Source organism: Brassica rapa, chromosome A01 (assembly GCF_000309985.2).
Source record: "Brassica rapa cultivar Chiifu-401-42 chromosome A01, CAAS_Brap_v3.01, whole genome shotgun sequence".
In the NCBI taxonomy this organism is placed as follows: Eukaryota; Viridiplantae; Streptophyta; class Magnoliopsida; order Brassicales; family Brassicaceae; genus Brassica; species Brassica rapa.
This window is the reverse complement of record NC_024795.2, coordinates 18,040,369-18,060,640: the sequence shown is the minus strand read 5'-3', so window position 1 is coordinate 18,060,640 and position 20,272 is coordinate 18,040,369. Positions and strand designations below refer to the sequence as shown.

At 34.6% G+C, this 20,272-nt stretch overlaps 2 protein-coding genes and 1 long non-coding RNA gene across 4 annotated transcripts; 1 reads left to right on the top strand and 2 right to left on the bottom strand.

The window, feature by feature from the left end:
* Positions 1-4,566: 4,566 nt before the first annotated feature.
* LOC103829353 lies at positions 4,567-6,496 on the bottom strand. Of its 2 annotated transcripts, XR_625533.3 has the most exons (3): positions 5,604-5,971; positions 4,927-5,052; positions 4,567-4,842 (listed from the first exon to the last, which is right to left on the bottom strand). It is a non-coding gene; the product is annotated as an uncharacterized LOC103829353 (long non-coding RNA). The 2 variants fall into 2 exon arrangements; XR_625531.3 differs by having other exon boundaries at positions 4,574-5,052; positions 5,604-6,496.
* A 1,120-nt stretch (positions 6,497-7,616) lies between these two features.
* Positions 7,617-11,305, top strand: LOC103829333 (formin-like protein 7). The gene is made up of 2 exons (XM_009104996.3): positions 7,617-9,740; positions 9,823-11,305. The coding sequence occupies exons 1-2, from the start codon at positions 8,539-8,541 to the stop codon at positions 11,105-11,107; spliced, it is 2,487 nt and encodes an 828-aa protein (XP_009103244.1). The 5' UTR covers positions 7,617-8,538; the 3' UTR covers positions 11,108-11,305.
* A 318-nt stretch (positions 11,306-11,623) lies between these two features.
* On the bottom strand, positions 11,624-14,079 carry LOC103829344 (pyruvate dehydrogenase E1 component subunit alpha-1, mitochondrial). Its single transcript, NM_001301966.1, is given in 8 exon segments — positions 11,624-11,668; positions 11,763-11,828; positions 11,898-11,951; positions 12,028-12,099; positions 12,191-12,286; positions 12,698-12,775; positions 13,251-13,330; positions 13,401-14,079. Coding segments are annotated over 8 exon segments (1,170 nt in total).
* Between the last annotated feature and the right edge of the window lie 6,193 nt (positions 14,080-20,272).

Genomic DNA, 20,272 nt, shown 5'->3' with positions numbered 1-20,272 from the left:
ATATTTCGTTTCGATGTATCGCACTATAATTTGTCATACTAATTTATGGTGGTGGTGTAATATAGGATGCTTGAAGCAACACACATGAGTTTCTTGTGTGGGTTAAAGATATTGTGAATGGACCCGTGAATAAGGCCAAAACCTGGCCCATCTATTTCACCCAAGGTTTTTATTTCATACGCAGAAACATGGCGAGGGATGAACGACTTGTAACTACAGCGCATGTATTAAAGGAGACAGTTACACAAATGCATCAGATAAAGTCAATTACTACGAGATCTTAACTGATATATTTCCATTGATTATGAGTGGCAGTCAATTTGAAAATCACTCTTTTCAATTGTAAGTGGTATGATAATGTGATTGGTAGAGTCATATCACTAAACTTAAAATGTTGTTATGATGATATTATGTTGTAATGATAATGTTACGTTGTTTACTTTCTTATGTTAATTCCTATACCCTAAAATGTTACCCTGAAATGTTTACCCTAAATGTAATGTCTCGGTCAAAATCAATTAGACGTCAAACGGCAAACCCAAAATTCACTCCCGCCTAACACATATATCACTTCCGCTAAGCCCAATAACCAACATACCCAAAACCTCAAATGAAAAAATAAAAACTAAGCCTAATTCCCTGTCTCTCGATTCAACTCTCAGTTTGTCTTGATGTCTCCATGTCTCTCACTCTCTCGAAACAGAAACCGAAGAACCCTAATCCTAATTTACTCAATCCCTCTCAAAATCTCTATGTCTCTCTCAATCGCTCTCACACTGTCAGAATCTATTTGTCTCTCTAGACATCTCTTTGTCAGAGCATCTATAACATGCCCTCAAACTCTCAAATTTTGAGGTTTTGACGCTCCAACAGCACCTCAAACCCTCAAAATTTGAGGGTTTGAATAGTGAAACCACAAATTTGAGGTTCGACTATTCAGTTTGTCAAAACACTAATTACTTTTCATTTTGGTCCTTCTAGTTTTCTAACTTACGTATAACTATACTATTACTTTAATCTGTATAAATATAGTTTGACCAAATATTCAAATATATTTTTACATACATGTTATTAATGATACATAAAATACATAAATATGTTACAATTTAAATTAAATTATCTAAATATTATGTATATGTTGTTTAACCATTTCGTAACTCTTTTCTTTAATTGATGCACTTTAAAAAAATAGGTTGATGAAACAGAAGTATCTATATATGAATTATAAATATTATTTTTTCCATTTTATTGTGTATTTATTATTTATTTGTAAAAGTTTAGTGTTTATAACTAATTATTAAGATGAAGGAGTAAAATGTAATATGTAAAAAAATATAAAGATTTATTTGAGGTTCCTTGTTGGAGTAACCCCACCCTCAAGTTGATGAAACAAAAGTATCTATATATGAATTATAAATATTATTTTTTCCATTTTATTGTGTATTTATTATTTATTTCTAAAAGTTTAGTGTTTATAACTAATTATTAAGATGAAGGAGTAAAATGTAACATGTAAAAGAATATAAAGATATATAAACGTTCTTTAATTGATGCACTTTAAAAAAACAAGTTGATGAAACAAAAGTATCTATATATGAATTATAAATATTATTTTTTCCATTTTATTGTGTATTTATTATTTATTTATAAAAGTTTAGTGTTTATAACTAATTATTAAGATGAAGGAGTAAAATGTAATATGTAAAATAATATAAAGATTTACTTGAGGTTCCTTGTTAGAGTAACCCACCCTCAAAATGAAATTCCATGTTGGAAATTCTCTTAGAATCCTAATCTCTCTCTCGAAATATCTCTGTCTCTCAGTCGCTCTCTCATTTAACTTCGGTTTTTAGGTATAGATAATCGACTACGTTTTTTTTATGAATAAAGTACTGAGAAAAATAAAGGGGTAGTAAGAATAAAATATTAGGAAGTAGGATGTTTTAATCACTTTCCAAAGAAAAGGCAATGAAGATGAAACTTTGGTTAGTACTTGCCTTTTAAACAAGACTCGTCTTCGTGAATCAATCAAGTTAGACCTTTAGTTATCTGCTTTTGGTATCTAACTTTCATAACATTTCTACGTTATTCTCTCAGCCCATGGGATCCTTTTTGATGAAACATAGTTATTCAACTTTGGATTAAATCATTGTAAACGGAAAAATGATTACTGACTACAAGAAGTATTGACCATCACATGGCTAACCATGCAAACTAAACTAATGTATACCTAGCTATACGAAGTATATGTTATGCATGATAACATCCTTAAACTTAATGATGTTATTTAGTTAATATCACGAGTTTAATTTCATTCATCCAAAAATTGATATAGATGTCAAAGACTGTTTAGTATCTCGTTTCACAAATTAAAATATGACCGACCCGACCGTAATTTAACTAAATGAGATTTTAACCCACATTTTAAAAGCATAAGAATATTTTTAACAAAATCTAATTTACAAAATCAATATGTTTTGACATTTTTGATAAGTAGTGTTATAACATTTTTATTTTAGTGTATTTAAAAAAATATAAATATATTATTTTCATTTATAATAAATATGAAAGTACATAAGATATTTTGGTTTTTTGGTTTTTTCATTATTTTAATATGTTTTCTTATGAAAGTTTAATAAACTTTTTGTAATTCGTTTGATTAATTGTGTGATATATACTTACTTGATACATTTTTAAATGGATGCAATTTTTGTTTATAAACATATAAATAAAATAATTCATTAATTTAATTAATTTTATATCAAACAAATAAAATGTTAGAGTCAGTAAATGGACATGAACAATTTTATAATAAAAATTGATCAAATAAGCATATATCACACAATTAATCAAACGAATCACAAATTTTTTATTAAGAGTTAATAACAAAACAGATCAAATAATTAAAAACCAAAATTAAGTAATATCTTATATAGCTTTCGTATTTAGTTAAATTACCGTAAGGTACATTATACTTTAATTGATAAAAATGGGAGATTTAAACGGTCTCTGACATCCACATCAATTTTTGGATGAATGAAATCAAACTCTTGATGTTAACTACATAACATCATTAAGTTGAGGGATGTTGCCATGCATAATATATATTTTGTGTTGCTAGGTATACATTAATTTAGTTTGCATGGTTAGCCATGTGATGGCCAATACTTTAGTAGTCAACAATCATTTTTGTAACATTTGTCGTATAATAGAGGTGGAACTAAGCAAATTTTTTTGTACCTAACTTTTATAGACATTAGATCTTCTCTCCGCGCTAAGCGCGGATTATGTATTTTGAATTTATTTTTTAAGTATATATTTAAGAATATTTTTCTTGTAAACTTATAAAAATATTTTTTTTTTAAATATGTGAAACTGCATAGAATTGAAAGATTATGCATTGTGTCTTTGAACCAAATTTAATTTTTGGAAAATAATATTCTAAAAATTGGATCGAAACAAAATAATTTTTCTAGAATAACTTTTATAAAATCTACTTAGACATTCAGAAAAATAGTTTATTAAAAGTTTCTTAACAGCTGCATGCCAATTATTTGAACGCTATGCTTAGATTAACCAACCTATTTTCTAACAGCTTTTAGAATCATTCTAGTGATTACACATGACATAGTTCAAACGTTGTAAGGCTTCTCAAATAATATATAAAAGATAATCAAATTAAAATTTTATATAAATAAGTAGATAGTAATCAAAGTTTCAAAATATAAAAATTCATTTATTTGTTCTGTCTCGTAATTTAATTTAGTTTTAACAAACTAAAATTGAAACGGAGTAATAAATCTTTTAATATGTCTTGCACTTCTAACTTTTGTTTTTATATAACTAGGGTCGGTCCGACCTACGGGCGGAATATAATTTATTTGTGATCTATGTTATTATTTTTTGTATGATTTTTTTGTTTGTATTTTAGGTTTGCATTTGTAAGAGATGTTTACTAATTTTGGTAACTCGGCAAACATTTTTATTTTGTATTCAATTGACAAAGAGTATTTTGTGTTCAAAATGTACCACTGCATATAAAATTATCAGATATATTCGTATAACCATATTTTTTTGTTGTCTATCGTTAAAAATGCCTTGAAATTTTAATTTATGATTTTAAAATTGACAATTAGTTTTGGTTCAAAACATACACATGGTTAAATACATATTTATCAAATATATATGGTATAGTGTTAAAATATTTGGTTTAATTGTTAAAAAAATAAGTTAAACTTTTATTTTTTTATAAAATTGTGTTAAAATTTTATTCACGATTTTAGAAATTATTGATTTTTTAATCAACTGACAAAAAGTATTTTGTGCTCAAAATAAACCAGTGAATAAATATTTATGGAATATTGTTTTATAAAATGTGTTAAATTTTTGGTTTAGATGTTAATTAAACAAAAGTTATGGAGTAAATAAATATTTATGGAATATTTTTTATAAAATGTGTTAAAAATTTGGTTTAGATGTTAATTAAACAAAAGTTATGAAAGAATTTATAATTCTTTAAATAATTCGCTGACATGTCGGTTTCCATTCACCTATTAGAAATAATTGTACTCAATTGTTCAAAGTTTCAAATAAATATTCAGTTTCAAATATATTACACCACATTCAAAATAAATTTTGAACCCATGTTGTACTAACTTATTGATCAAAGATGATCACATCACAGGTTTACAACAATAACATAATAGAGAAAACAACTTGCACTAAAAGTCTTAAACACACATATAACTCAAGCTGAATTAAATACAAAAGGAACCACAATATATTCAGCTATTTCATGTGGAGAACACGTACGTGTTTCAATTCAAGTGCTACTTTCAGTTCCTGCACTTTCACAGAAACAACAATTGCATTGCACACGAACATAAAAAGAATGCCCATACATTTGCTCCATGAGAAATTAATTACCTTGGGTTCGGTGGAAGAGCAGAGCTTGTTCTTTCAGTTTCTTTTCTTCTCTTTCCTTAAGTATCAGGTTCTGAAGGTATCAGGTTCTGAAGGTATCAGGTTCTGATTATAAGAAGTTAAATCCATCTGCAAAAACCAAAACAATCACAACCAGTTATTTATAAACACTACAAAACTTAGTCTTTTATCTATAAAGAGTCTTTGTGCATATAGGACAGACCTGAGTAAGAACAAATATAACATTTTTCAACGCGGCGTTTATTATAAAACAGATACGTATGATCTGGGTCATGAAAGATCACTAATGTAGCGGTTACCATCTAATAACTAATAGTCACTTTAACTAAATTATCTTAAACTGGATTCATAAGGCTGTTAAAGGACTCATCTGATAAGAAGACACAAAAGGTACACAGAGAAGTTCATCATCACCAAGAACCAAACATAAAACCAAAATTTTCAATTTCAAGCAAAGCTTTGAACTTTCTAAAAGAAAAAAAATTTCTGTAACATCTGAACAGAACTGAAGCTAAGACGTGAACATACCTAAGAATCAGACAGGTTATATCTTCAAATCAAAGAAGAAGATAACGGAGGTAACCATTTTTGTCTCTGAAAGCTTATAAATGCAATGATTGAAATGATCAAAGTGATGACTCCCAGGGTATGAAACTTACATATTTATAGTCGAAATAGTCGAAGACTCACTCAATCAATGTAATGGATATCCACTGAATGAGAGATTGTGAGAGAAGTGAATAGATACTGTTAATGAGGGAATTGAAGAGGCGCTTCGATACAGCCATAACTCGGACCGTTTCAGATGGCGAGGAGAAGCTAAGACGTCACCGAGTCGTAGCCGCACGAAGAAGAGAGATGAAGCTCGTCTCGATCTATCAGAATTAGGGTTGTGATCTCAAGCAACCTGGACCGGATACAGTTTCTAAATTAAAAACCCAACACACATTGAACGACCAGGCCCATTCTGAATCAGATTAAATGAAACGCCGAGTTTTACTCTTCAAGGACACGTGTCAGCTCGAGATTGAACGACTTTATGACATGGATCCTAGGTGGCGCTCTAAGAAGAGAGTAAAACACTCTTATATATATATATATATATATATATATATATATATATATAGATAGATTTTAAAGTGTATGTCAAGCATTTTCGTATCTGATTAATATATTGTATGTTTGATGCTTAAAAATCTATAACTGTAAAAATATCAACTATAACACGTTCCACTATACTATAAAATAGTATAAATATTAGTTATAATTTTAAATATTTTGAGTTAATTTTTTTATATCTAAAAACTTTTAGAAACTATTTCATAAATTATAATTAATTATCATTGATTTAATATATTTTTTTTTATAAAAAAATTATAAATTAAATTTATTGACATATAACACTAACATTCACTATACGAATTAACTAAATGTATTTACATGAGCCCTTTTGGTAATCTTTGACGGTTTTATTCATCCTTAGCATATGATACATTGGATTTTGTCATTTTGCAAATATAATGCCAACACATCTTAAAATAAAATATAAAAACCTATGTCTTATTCAATCTTCAAAATATAAAGATCGTCACTTTATAGTAAGTTAAGTGTCGACTATATTCTTAAATTGTTATAAGAGTTTTTTTTTTTTTTTTTTTTGACGTCAAAAGGCCATTCTATTACTCAAACTTGAGGTGGTCTGGGTAACCAAACCGGAATAGAACAACCAACAAAATGTAACTCCCTATAAAAAGATCTAGCAGTCTTAGCCAAAAAATCAGCAGTCCGATTGAGCGTCCGTGGAACGTGGAAGATTTTGAATGCTGGGAAGCATATCTGTAGCGTCTCTATCCTTTCCAATTCTGTCGAAAAGCTTGGCCACGCCTGAGGGTCTTTTACCATTGCAATTAGTTCCTTACAGTCTGTCCCAAAGCTTTGGCAGGTCGAATATTGTAGCATATTCTCCATCGCCCACCGCAGTGCTTCTACTTCCGAGTGTAAGGCTGATTCGCGTCGGGGAAGGTTCCTTGTTCCCATAAGTTGCGTGTTCCCAGAACTATCCATCCATGCCCATCCGCTTCCACTAAAGTTAGCAGAAGATGTCCAAGATCCATCTAACAAGCAAATATTTCCCAAGCGTACGACTTGGGGTTCCTCATTTATATTATCGTGTGCCACAGGTTGTACCACTTCATTAGCATCAAACCAAGCTTGACATTCACTCTCTGCATGTCTAACTAGATCCAATGGATCTCTATCTATTCCCCTGAAGAGTTTTTCATTCCTAGCTTTCCAAATGTATCATATTATCCAGGGATATGGGTCTCTATCTTGCTCTGGCCTAATGATACTATTCTTCCTCCAGAATAGATAATCCATATTTGCGTAGACGCTCGAAACCGGAAAAATATTTGGACCTGTCGGAGTAGATGATAGAGACCATACTTGAAGAGCTGGCCGGCATTCAAAAATTGCATGTGTAACGGTCTCCTCCACTTCTCCACATCTTGGGCAATAATTATCGCACCTCATATTACGTCTAACTAAGTTCCTCGTTACTGCCACATGACCAGTTAACAACTGCCATATAAGATGACATATCTTCGTAGGAGCCTTCAATTTCCACGCAAAGGCTTGGAGCTTTGTAATACTTGGCTCTAAAACATCATTTTCCTCCGCTACCTTTAATAGATTCTGAGCCACCCAATATCCAGATTTGACTGTGTATTGACCATTTCTTGTAAAGTCCCAGCAGAAGGTATCACGACGATGAGTTGAACTTATTGTCAAATTCCTTATGAATGGTATATCCTCAGGATGAACATAATTCTCCAATTGTTATAAGAGTTACAAGATGTTTTTTTTAGATTTGCATATTGGATGAGAACATAAAGATTAAATATTATATCTCTAACTCCCGATCTGATATCGATAAGCAAACATGATAACATCGGTATCATAAAGTCAAACATTCGAATATCACATTTACATCTCAACCTCTCTCTGGTCCAGATTATTTTCGGCGTCTTCGAGAACATCCACACATTACCAAACCGTATCAAATCAAATTTATTATCAAACAACAAAGTCACAGGTTGGTTGTAGAACACTGGCAAGAATTATTTGGGTAGGTTTTAAAAAAGGCAGTATGAATGAATATAAATATATTTTATGATTAGATTATGCAGTGCATTAATAAGAAGACATAAAAGAAGTGAACGCGTAGCCGAAATTATAGATGAAAGAAGTCAAAACATGGTAAAACATATTTTTACTAATCACACAAAAGACCTGGTCACACACACGTCCGCGTTACGTAAATGAGAAATTAACCTAGTCTAGGCCCCCGCGTCAAAGGCGACCCAAAGCAGCCACGCTTTTGACATTGGACCTCATCTCACGAAAAAAAGTTTTATTTTTATTTTTATTTTTATTTTTTTCTTTTCTTTTTGGAAAAAGAGAAATCATAAATGTGTAAAATCATGAAAATGGTAGTCATGTTCATCGAACCATTCAACACGTTTCTTGGTTGTCAAAATCGTCAAGAACCTTGTGACTTGCTAGAAGCTGCGGTCCGGTAAAGAAGCGCCGGGGATGTCTTTCCTTTTCCGGAAGAACGGGAGTAGTTCACGGAGGCGAATCAAAGACAAACTAAGAGGTCGGAACTCAGATCGCGGGAAGAGAGGAGAAGAAGAAGAAGAGAGAGTCAGATACGACTCGGTACCTGCACCGCCTTCTCCGTGGGGGTTTCTGTTCCCGGAGGATTTCGAGCGAATAGATGGTAATCTAAAGGCAGTTATTGTAGATGAAGAAGGCTTAGACGTGATTTACTGGAAGAAGCTTCTCGAGCTTGAAACTAGCGGGAAAACTCCTAAACCTAGGAGACGAGGTAAACCAGATGGTGGATCTAGAAGAACTGGGGCAGATGAAGAAGAAGAAGAAGAAGAAGGAGGATCGGGCACTAATCGGAAGGGAGATGAATCGATTGAAGAGGCGTTTTCGTTTCATGTGAAGAAGAACAAGTCTCCTTTATCTTCAGGTGGAGAAGTTCGAGATCTGAGTAAGAGTGTTGAAGAAGGAGGAGGAGGAGGGAGATACTCCTACACTTCTTCTTCTTCGCCTTCACGGCCTTCTTCTTCTTCTACAGGCGGATTTAGTGATTATGGAAAGCAATCTCAGTCCAAATTTCAAGCTCCTGGCGGCGGCGGCGGTGGTGGTAGCGGTCGTTATCCGCCACTCCCGCTTCCTCCGGGTCAATTAGGGCTGGCTACTGCCTCGTCTTCGACTATGCCACCGCCCCTTACAGTCAATCACGGCTCATTTCCCACTGGTGGTAGCGGTCTTTCCCCTGCAATTCCCCTTCCTCCGGGTCAATTCCCGGCACCAATTGGGTCTTCCTCTACATCTCCGCTGCCTCTTACAGTCAACCAAACCGTACCACATGTTCAAGCTAACCAACCTCCACCGCCTCCTGGGGCACCACCTCCGCCTCCACCACCTATACCGGCTAAGAAAGCACCTCCACCTCCTCCTCCTCCCGCTAAGAAGGCACCTCCACCTCCTCCTCCTCCCGGTAAGAAGGCACCTGGGCCCCCGCCACCGCCTCCAATGTCCAAAACTGGGCCACCTAAACCACCAGGTAATGGGAAAGGACCGACGAAGGCAGCTGAGAGTTCTTCTGCCTTGACCAAAGATGATCCAGCGCAGCCGAAGCTCAAGCCTTTACATTGGGATAAGGTTAATCCTGATGCAAGTCACTCAATGGTTTGGCATAGGATCGATGGTGGCTCTTTCAAGTAAGCAAATCTTTGCAGTCTATATACACTCTTATAGGATGTCTGAGTTCTTATGAATATATGTATTTGTTTTTTGGTTTAGCTTTGATGGTGACCTCATGGAGGCTCTCTTTGGATACGTTGGCGCTCGAAAGCCTGGTGAAGCTAACACTGTACCCCAGAAACCGACTGTGTCAACCACCCAGACTTACATTCTTGATCCTAGGAAATCTCAGAACAAAGCAATTGTGCTTAAATCTTTGGGAATGACTAAGGAAGAGATCATTGACTTGTTAACAGAAGGCCATGATGCTGATACTGATACCCTTGAGAAGCTTTCCGGAATAGCTCCAACGCCAGAAGAACAGACAGAGATCATAGAGTTCAGTGGCGACCCTACGAAACTTGCTGATGCAGAATCTCTACTCTTTCACATCTTACGAGCAGTTCCTTCAGCGTTTAACAGGTTCAACGTCATGCTCTTCAAGATCAACTACGGCTCAGAGGTTTCTCAACAGAAGGGCTCTTTACAGACACTTGAATCTGCATGCAACGAGTTACGTGCTCGTGGGCTTTTCATGAAACTTCTAGAGGCAATCTTGAAAGCAGGTAACAGAATGAACGCTGGAACCGCTCGAGGAAATGCTCAGGCTTTCAATTTGACAGCTCTAAGAAAACTGTCAGATGTGAAGAGTGTTGATGGGAAAACTACTTTGCTTCACTTTGTTGTTGAAGAAGTTGTAAGATCCGAGGGAAAACGAGCTGCGATGAGTAAGATCTCCGGTGGTGATATTGCAGATGCATCTAGAGAAGAACAAGAGATTGAATTCATAAAGCTAGGTTTACCAATTATTGGTGGCCTTAGTTCAGAGTTCACCAATGTGAAGAAAGCAGCAGGAATCGACTATGACTCTTTTCTAGCCACGACCTTGGCTTTAGGGACCAGGTTGAAAGAAACAAAAAGGCTATTAGACCAAAGCAAAGGGAAAGAAGATGGGTGTTTGACAAAGCTGAGATCTTTCTTTGAATCTGCAGAGGAAGAACTGAGAGTTATTACAGAGGAACAGCTCAGGATCATGGACTTGGTGAAAAAAACAACGAATTATTACCAAGCTGGTGGTGCATTGAAAGAGAGGAACCTGTTTCAGCTGTTTGTTATAATCCGTGATTTCTTAGGGATGGTTGATACCGCATGTAGTGAGATCGCAAGGATTCAACGGAAGCAGAGACCAGCAGCAACGGTGGCAGGAGCATCGAGTTCAACAGCAGCAACAACACCGAGCGCTGCGGCACCACAAAGAAACGCTGTTAGATTTCCGATTCTGCCTCCAAATTTCATGTCAGAGCATTCAAGGTACAGTTCAAGCGACTCAGACTCAGATTCTTGATAACAAAAAGAAAGATTCTTTGCTTTTGTTATATGTATATACATGTTAGGGAAGCTTGTTGGTTTCAAAAATGAAAAAGATTCTTTGGGTTATTTGAAAATGGTTCTTATGATTTTACTTGTTTTGTTGTTGATTCTTTTTTTGGAAGACGAAGATTAGTGACAATTGGTCTTTGTATGTATTTCACTTTTAAAAACTCTATTTTTGGAGTGCAGCAAACAGCAATGATGACATCCTCCAAGTGTGTTTGAAAATGAAACATCTGATAGAACAAGGGACTCTATTAAAACTTGTTTCAAATTTTTCGTCTGTATCGAGAACACTCGGAAGCAAACTTAAATACACACACACAAAGGTTCACAAGAATCACATGATGCTCTTTATGTATGTAAGAGATACTTGGAAATTAAAACTCGCAAAGGGGGCCTTGAACAGAGCACAAAACACTGCCCAAAAAAAAACATTTTTATTTCATGGCTTCCTATCAAACCACGTGGCGGTTTAACAACAAGAGCTTCATGGAAGTGCAGCTTTGACTTCTTTTCTGTCAGCTCCAAATGACTACCAACAGAAAGATTAAAAAAAAAAGTCAACAAGGAAGTTCATTGAATATAATGGAGAACTGAAATGGCAGAATGTGTAATTTAGCAAGTACCTCGGTGCCAAATCCCTTCACATACACATTGGTAAAAAGCTCAGAAGGCTCTGGCATTGGGCAATCCTGAAAGACATTTGACCGTAAGTTTCTCATCCTTAGCTTTGAAGATCAAATGTGACGGTTATTATTTACCTTAGCTTTGGCAATAGCGTCATCTACTTCTTTCCTAATTTCCTTCTCCATGTCCTGCAAGAAACAACATTTTTCATAAACCAGGTATGTCTGTGGCTGGTGAAGAACGAAGATCCTAAAGATAAAATACCTTAAGCTCCTTCTCGGTTGCTAGGTCATGAGATAGTACCAGCTTTTTAATTCTCTCAATTGGATCTCTTTCCTGAGGTCATAAAAATAAGCACACAGACGTTGAGATTCACAGTGACCCAAGTCCTCGGCCAATAAACTGTAACTAAAAGAGACTAACGAACCTGTCTCACACCAGATATCTCATCTCGTGTACGGTATGTGCTCCCAGGGTCGGACATAGAGTGACCGTGGTACCTGTACGTGTCCATCTCAAGAATCTGTATACAAGAAACGATGAATCAAGGAAGCACTAGAAAATTTGGCAAGGCAAAAGCTACTACTATTTCATATCCGTAAGTGCAGGTTCTAAGATGTTCACTGATACAAAAATCAGTTAGTCATTTCTTCGTAAATAAAAAAATCTGAGAACTATACAGAAAAGAACAAATAACTAACCAACTTGTATCCCCCATCAATATTCAGATAATGGAATTTAGTACCCAAAGAGGAACTGAGTGACTGTAACTTTCAACTAGAAAATCCAAAAGGAAAGGAAAGGAAAGAAAAGAAACTTCCTCCTATGATGTAACGTCCCAAAAGGAAAAGCTAGATTAGATACTGCTCAAAGCGAATCCACAAAACGTGACAGACAAAGGGAAAAAAAAACAGAAAATGCGAGTCAAGCTTACTATCGGTCCATTCTTCAAGGCATGTTCCTTAGCAAATTTGCAAGCTTGTTTGACAGCAAACGCATCCATACCATCTACCTGCTCGTCCAAAAATAATCCAATCAAACTCAAAAACAAATTACAAGACACCAAATGCATTTCAGGTTTAAACTAATAGGACAATGAATGAAAACTGTATAGTAGGAAGCTGCTCATACTTGCAACATCCTATTTTCTACAAGGAAACTATAGCAATTCATGTGAAATCAGGAAACGACACTAATCCATCCGCCAATTCACACAAGAGGCCAAGCAAAATTAAAGCTACATAAGACACACAGTAAATCCTTCCAAAAAAACTGTAGTATATATATAATGCAAATGAAAATCAATTACTTATCAGTAAACCAGAAGTAGTAGAAAAGAGGAGCTTGTAAGAACCTATATTGTCTTACTTGTAAGTTCAAAGATTGTAAGACTTAAACACACGAAAGTTACAGACTTTATATCTAAAAATGCTTCATTATAACACTACTTCTAAGGTACACAAGGTAGTTGTTTACAAAGAGCTAACCTTCAAACCAGGAACATAATCACCACGCTTATAGTAAGAAGGGCTCTTGGCAGCTCTCCACTCAGCAGTTCCCATCCCATCTACACAAAACACATGAATAAGAAACCAAACAGAAGATCATACAAACAAAGAAAGAAGAGAGCGTTTTACAGTGATTGTTCTCGCAGACGAGAATGGAAGGCAAATCCCAAAGAGCAGAGATATTCAAAGCTTCAAAAAGCTGCCCTTGATTGGCAGCACCATCGCCATACATAGCGAACGTCACCGCCTCCTCCTTGGAATACTTCTGCGCGAAAGCAATCCCACAGCCTAACGGAACCTGAGCACCGACGATCCCATGCCCACCGTAGAACGACGAATCCTTCTTATAGAAATGCATCGACCCACCTTTCCCTCTCGAGCAGCCGTCTTGCCTCCCCATAAGCTCCGCGAACACCTCGTACAGCGACCCCCCGCGGCCCAGGAAGATGCAGTGGTCGCGGTAGGCCGTGATGATGGCGTCCTTCTTCGTGATCGCGGCCTCCATCCCGATGGCCACGGCTTCCTGGCCGTCGTAGAGGTGGCAGAACCCTCGGATTAGTTTCGCTTTGTAAAGCGAGTCGGCGGCGATCTCCATGCGGCGCATCAGAGCCATGGTGCGGAAGAAGGAGAGGAGCTCTTGGGTGGAGGATTCGACGGAGCGAGAGGGTGGGTCGCATAGGTGAGCGGTGAAAGGAAGCGAGGTCTCGATTGTGATCGGTGTGGTGTCGGTTGAGATGGAACGGCGGAAGGCGGCGGAGAGGGGGCGTGAGATGATGTTAGATCGCGATGAGAGGCGTGATAGAGCCATTATCCACACCGCTGATGATTTTTCAGACTGCGAATCTGTTGAGAGACAATTCCAATTCCAGTGAGGAAGATACTAATGCGAATTTGGTAACTACTATCAATCGTAGAGATTCTACATGGGTCAGAACGAGTCATTTGATACCTCCAAATGATTAGAGAACAAGCCCAAGTCTATAAACTCAGGCCTGCTATGGTTTCCACCAAAGATTTTTTTTTTTTTGGTCAACAACATTGACCCTATAAACCAATCTGGGAGATGTTGATCCATGTGAACGACGAAAGACAGTTGTATCCTGACACTGCATGCTAGTTTATCCGCCTTCGTATTTTGCGTTCTTGGCACATGAATAATCTCTGATCGTATGAAACTCTCTTTCAGATTCTTAATATCTTCCAAATAACTTGCAAAAGCTGGACATTCTTCTGATTCTGAAATCATCTTCACCAATTGAGAACAATTCGTTGCAAACGTAACCTGAAATTGTCGTAAGTTTCTCATACATTCCATAGCCCATAGTAGCGCCTCCATCTCTGCATGCAAGGGAATTAGAGTAGCCCGTACATTCCTTGCTCCCAACAGTTCCTCAAATCCTTCTAAAGTACTGAACCAACCCTGACAAGAGAAAATATCACCCTCTTTCCATGATCCATCTGTAAAACACCATCGACCGGGAATTGACGGAAGAGACGTAACATGTACCTGTGTTCCCGTTTTCTGTTCATTCAAAAGTTGTGCCTCTGTCCAGAGTGTAGATTCCGTTTCTGCCAACTTAAGAATATCCTTAGGATCCATATCCAAATTACTAAAAACTTTATTATTTATTCCTTTCCAAATATACCATAGTATCCAAGCAAACTGATAATTTGTGTTCCTAGTGTCAATTTAATTGATAACTTTAGTTGTCATGTAAATTCTCTCGAATAGTCATTTTTAAGTTTTTTTACAAAATAGCACTCAAAAAAGAAAATAACCAAAATATTTTTTTTTTTTTTGAAATTTGTAATATTTTGTTTTTTTTTTTAATTTGAATATTTAAAATTTAAAAATTTAAAATTTTAAAATTTGTAAAGGAAAATCTGGATATCCGGAGAGGCCGGATCCGGATAATAAAATATTTGATCTTTCAAAACCGGATCTTGATCCAGATATTTTGAATTTTTAGTCCGGATATATGGATCCGTAATTTATTGATAATTATTTCAAAAATAATAATATCTATATATTAAAATTAATTTTATTTATTATATTTTCATTTTATAATAGTATATATAGAAATAATTATAGACGTTATGTAACATTTTTATTATAAAATTATTGTTTATATTTTCATATATTTTAATATTATTTTTTATTTATTTTAAAGATCCAAATCCGGTCATTTACACTAGAAGGCATTTTCCAAGTTTTATTTACACGGTAAGGCAGTTCCCGCTTATGGGGTAGTTTTTTGTGACTAGAAACCAAACCATTATAACTAAAGTCATTTATATAACTAAAGTGGTCCTACCATGTTCTTAAGTTGATTATTTTCTTTTTTTTCTTATGGAACAGACAAACACAAATTTTAAACTAAAAAACTTCTTATTCACATTTCGCTCCTTGGTATCTCTATCGCTGTCAAATGGATTGGCTGTCCATTGGTTGTCCATGTCCAAATATAAATGGGTCTATTTGGTGACACTCATTTATCCTTGTGAATTATAAATGGACAAGAATCACAAGACCAATGGCTAATGGGCATTAGTGGATTTGGACTACATGGACGTGGTCGGTCCAATGATCACAAAAAGCTAGGGTTTCTAAAATTTGAGTTTTCCCGTCAAAAGCGCAAAATCGGATTTTTCTACTAAAATCTTAATTTCTAGTTTTTCCGCTAAAACCGCAAACTCGAGTTTTTCCACCAAAACCGAAAATTGAGTTTTTCGCCAAAACCGAAAATTGAGTTTTTCGCCAAAACCGGAATTGTTGCACTTATGAACTTATGTATTGTTGTACTTATGAATTTATAGATAAATTTTAGTCTTATGAACTTGTATTTATATTTGTAGGCTTATAAATTGAAATTTCATTTTTCTTATATAGTTCATTATGGACCCAATGACAGTCCATGTAAACATGGGTGTTAGTGGGTCTGTTCCTTAATGAACTAATTTCTAATGGGCATTGTCACTCTCTATCCACAAACAATAAATGGACAAATGAATATGGGCTAATGGACGCGAGAGAGCCCAGTTTACAGCTCTAGATATCTCAATTTGTGGTGCATCATGTCATCTATGCTTCCTCTTCACCATTCTTCCTGATCCTCCTCCGTCACCGCCGACGAACTTCAGCCAAGCTCAAGCACAAGCCGTCGCCTCTCCTTCACCGCAAAATCATCAGAACAGCTTTTCTCTGCAAGTTATCTTGGTTTCACTCTGACAATAGCCGTGGTGGTTGAATCGACTGCAGTGGTCGTCGCTTCAGTTGCATGATGAAGCTCGAGCAACAATGGCCAAATCTCACAAAATTTCATAATCTAAAGTTGGAAATCAGTTTAGATGTGATAAATCAGCAATCTTGAAGTGTAATTTACACTTAAAACGCAAAAGAATAAAAAATACATTAAAGAAATCAATGGCAGACGCAATAATTATTGCAGGAAACCTAAAAATTTTGGGGAATACGAAGATATATTTACTAAAATGCCACTCATTAAATAAAATTGCCAAAAAGGTACATCATGATTTTATATGTACATGTGTACATGATTTTATATGTACATCTACTTTATTAAAACAGAAGTACACTTATAAAATAACCTTTAGTTTTTCAATTTATTTACAGTCATATACCACTGAGAATTTAATTAGTTTCACCTTAAAATAGCTTGTATTTTCCACATTTCCTAAAATAACTCCACGACCTATAAATAAGGAAACCACATCGATTTTTTTTAACGACCATTATATTAAAAACGAAGAAAAGCCTTAGACATCAATTTTGTTTTTTTTTTTAAGGACCACATCAATTTTTTTTTTTTTTTTAAGGACCACATCGATTTTGTTAAGGGCTTATTGGTGAGATAGCCATATTTCAATGTGAAATTAAGTAACTATCATTGATTTTGACATAATTTAATGTCAGACTTTTTGTACACATTCTATCCGGTTCTGTCCATTCCTGTAATAGGTTGCCAGTTACAATTTATAACGTAAGTAACGTTGTGGTTTTTTGAAAGAAGAAAAAGCCATCCACGTATAACTTTATTGATCACATACATAAGCACTGAAAATTATATTCCATATCATCTAAGTTCTATTCCATATCATCTAAAACCTAAACCCTAAATTCTAATCACTAAACCCTAACCCAAATATAAACCCTAAACTCATATATCAAAATCTAAGAAATACATAATGATATGTAATATTAAATTATATTATGTTATATTAAATTATAACATGCCGAAATGTTCTATTCCATATCCAAACATAATAGAAACAAGTAATGCTTTCTCAACGGTGAACCCAATATTCCAGAAACTAAACCCTATCCAATCATCACTAAACCCTACACGAAAACATAAACCCCAACACATATATCAAAATACGTAAGTATTAAATTTGTATGAATTCAGAAGCAAAATAAGGTGATATTAAACGTTCCAATTTATAGCAGGAACGCAAATAAGATGACTTTTCATTTTACATGATCAAAATATAATAGAAACAGATAATAGGTGCTCTAACAGAATAATTGTGTTATGTAGAAGCGCACGTGCGCGGATGGGCGTGACGATGACAGAAGTTGAAATAGTTGTTAACACTTTTTTTCCAGTGGGTTCAAAGCATGTCTCAAACAATCTACTCGCAAGGTTTAAATCGTCAATGTCAGATCTGAAGGATGAAGGTAGGAGGTAAACACTGTTAGGACATAGTACTCAACTCTATTTATATAGATATGAATTTTTATAGTGCAAATAAATTGAATGGAATACAAAATAATGAAATAGCAACCTCTCAATTCTATTTCAAATAAAATATGTTTACATACAGTTATATTAGACTATGTCGAATAGAATAGTAATGGATGATCTCGTACTCTGTTCACACACATGCTAACCTATGCCATTTGAAATAGAATAGGAATGAAAGATATTATACTATGTCAACACAGACAAACCTATCTATCGCAGATACTATTCCATACAATAAACTATATAACTACACCATATGCTATGTATATCCGCTAAAAAAACAAAATTCAAATTTAACAAAGACTAAGAATAACTGGGGAAACCCCAACCCCTAAATCAATTGGGGAACTTCGTTCCAGAAAAGCAGATACGACATCCAACGTCAACGAGACTGTAAATTTACTAAAAGAGTACCCTATAGCGCAAATATGTAATAACATAACAGGAGATGAAGAAAATCGAAGGTTAAAACCTGAGAATGTACCAGAATTGAAGAGATCTAAGAAGAATCGATGGTTAGAATTGGAATGGGTATGGGTTCGCACTATTCACCGCTGCAACTATGACGACGTCGTGTGTCCGACAATTCCATAAGAGTAGTTGAACGGGGGCTTGCAACCACTGAGGAATAAAGAAAAAAATTGATGAACCCGACGGAAGTGACGATGTGGAGCAATTCGGTGTCGGAGACCATTCAACTTCAATGAAGTTACCAAGATAAGTAAAAAGGGAAGATGTGAAGACAATTAAACCACAATTTACTTTTATACATAATAATTAATATTTTAATTTTTTTCCTGCAGGTTACGCCAGTTGCAAGAAGGAACAATATTGTATTATTATATATATATGACGGTGTGTATAGAAAAGTTAGGAAAATTGGTTACTTGGTGAATTAGGATTTTCTTCCTTGTCATATAACCCAATTTCGCTTTTGTTAATTACCCAACTACACCATGTTTTCCTTTACCACCATAGTTCCCAGGCAATATAAAAAAATAAGCACAATCATAACGTATGTTTGCAAACAAATTCTTTAATTTTTTTAAAAAAATTAACATCTGTTTTTTTAAAAAAAAATTTCACCACCATCTAATGTCTAATGATTTTTTATATACAATTTGTAAAGACATTCCAATCTAAAAATAAAGATATAATTATAATTATTTTATAAATCCAATTTCACAACAAATAAAAACAGAATACATTTAAATTCAAAACGAACAACAAAATCCAGCAAATCTGCAAATTTTCCTATTTATTTGGTACAAATCAAAATATCATAAACAAAATCATCAATTTAAAATCTAATATATTATAATTTCCTTATAACTAATTACATTTACACCTATTATAAAGTAGATAAGCACAAAATCATTTTTTTACGCCTACACTTGTGGAACAAACACGAGATCTTATCATTTCCTTTTTCAAATCATAACCACTAAGTATTTAAAGAAAACTGAATATATGATGTCACACAAAATTCAAACTAACATTAACAAAATCTTAGTTTATCCTATATTATGGACTTTTAACATTAAAACACAATCAAGAAATTTTTTTTTTCATTTATTTCGGCATAATCTGACTGTCTCCATTATAATGCCTTTCTCACAGAGAAAGATGGAGATCGAGATGTTTTTTTTTTAGATTTTCTTTTCTGTTTTTTTTTTCATAATACGAACGGTCTTCTCCGTGTAAAAAAAGACCGTTCACTGGAGTTACACTCAACACCACATTTCGTGAATGGCCAAAGATCAAGCAACTAGAGGCAACAGAAAATCAGTCACTGGAGTCCGTTTGGGGAAACTACAAAAACGTAAAAAAGGTTTTTGTGGGAAGAAAAGTTTTTGGTCTAAAGAACAAACTAATTCATGGAGAAGTTATATAAATTTGTTGATCTCCAAAAGAAGAAGCAAGGACTAAATATGATGATTTAATAGGTGTGGAAAGAGTATTTTTTTTCTTCTTCATGAGACATATAAAGAGAATTAAATGGATAAAGAAAACATGGATTCATAAGACTATGTACAATGGAGGTGTTGAATAAAAGATTCAACAGTTGAATCCATACAATGAAGGTGTTGAAAAATGAAATTTGATGATGTGGATTAATTGGTGTTGAGAAAATTCAACATGTTGAATAACAAGAAAGTGGGGACCACCGACGATACATGTCATTTTCTAAAGATTTTTGATATTTTGATATTCTCTTAGTTATTTAAAACTAAT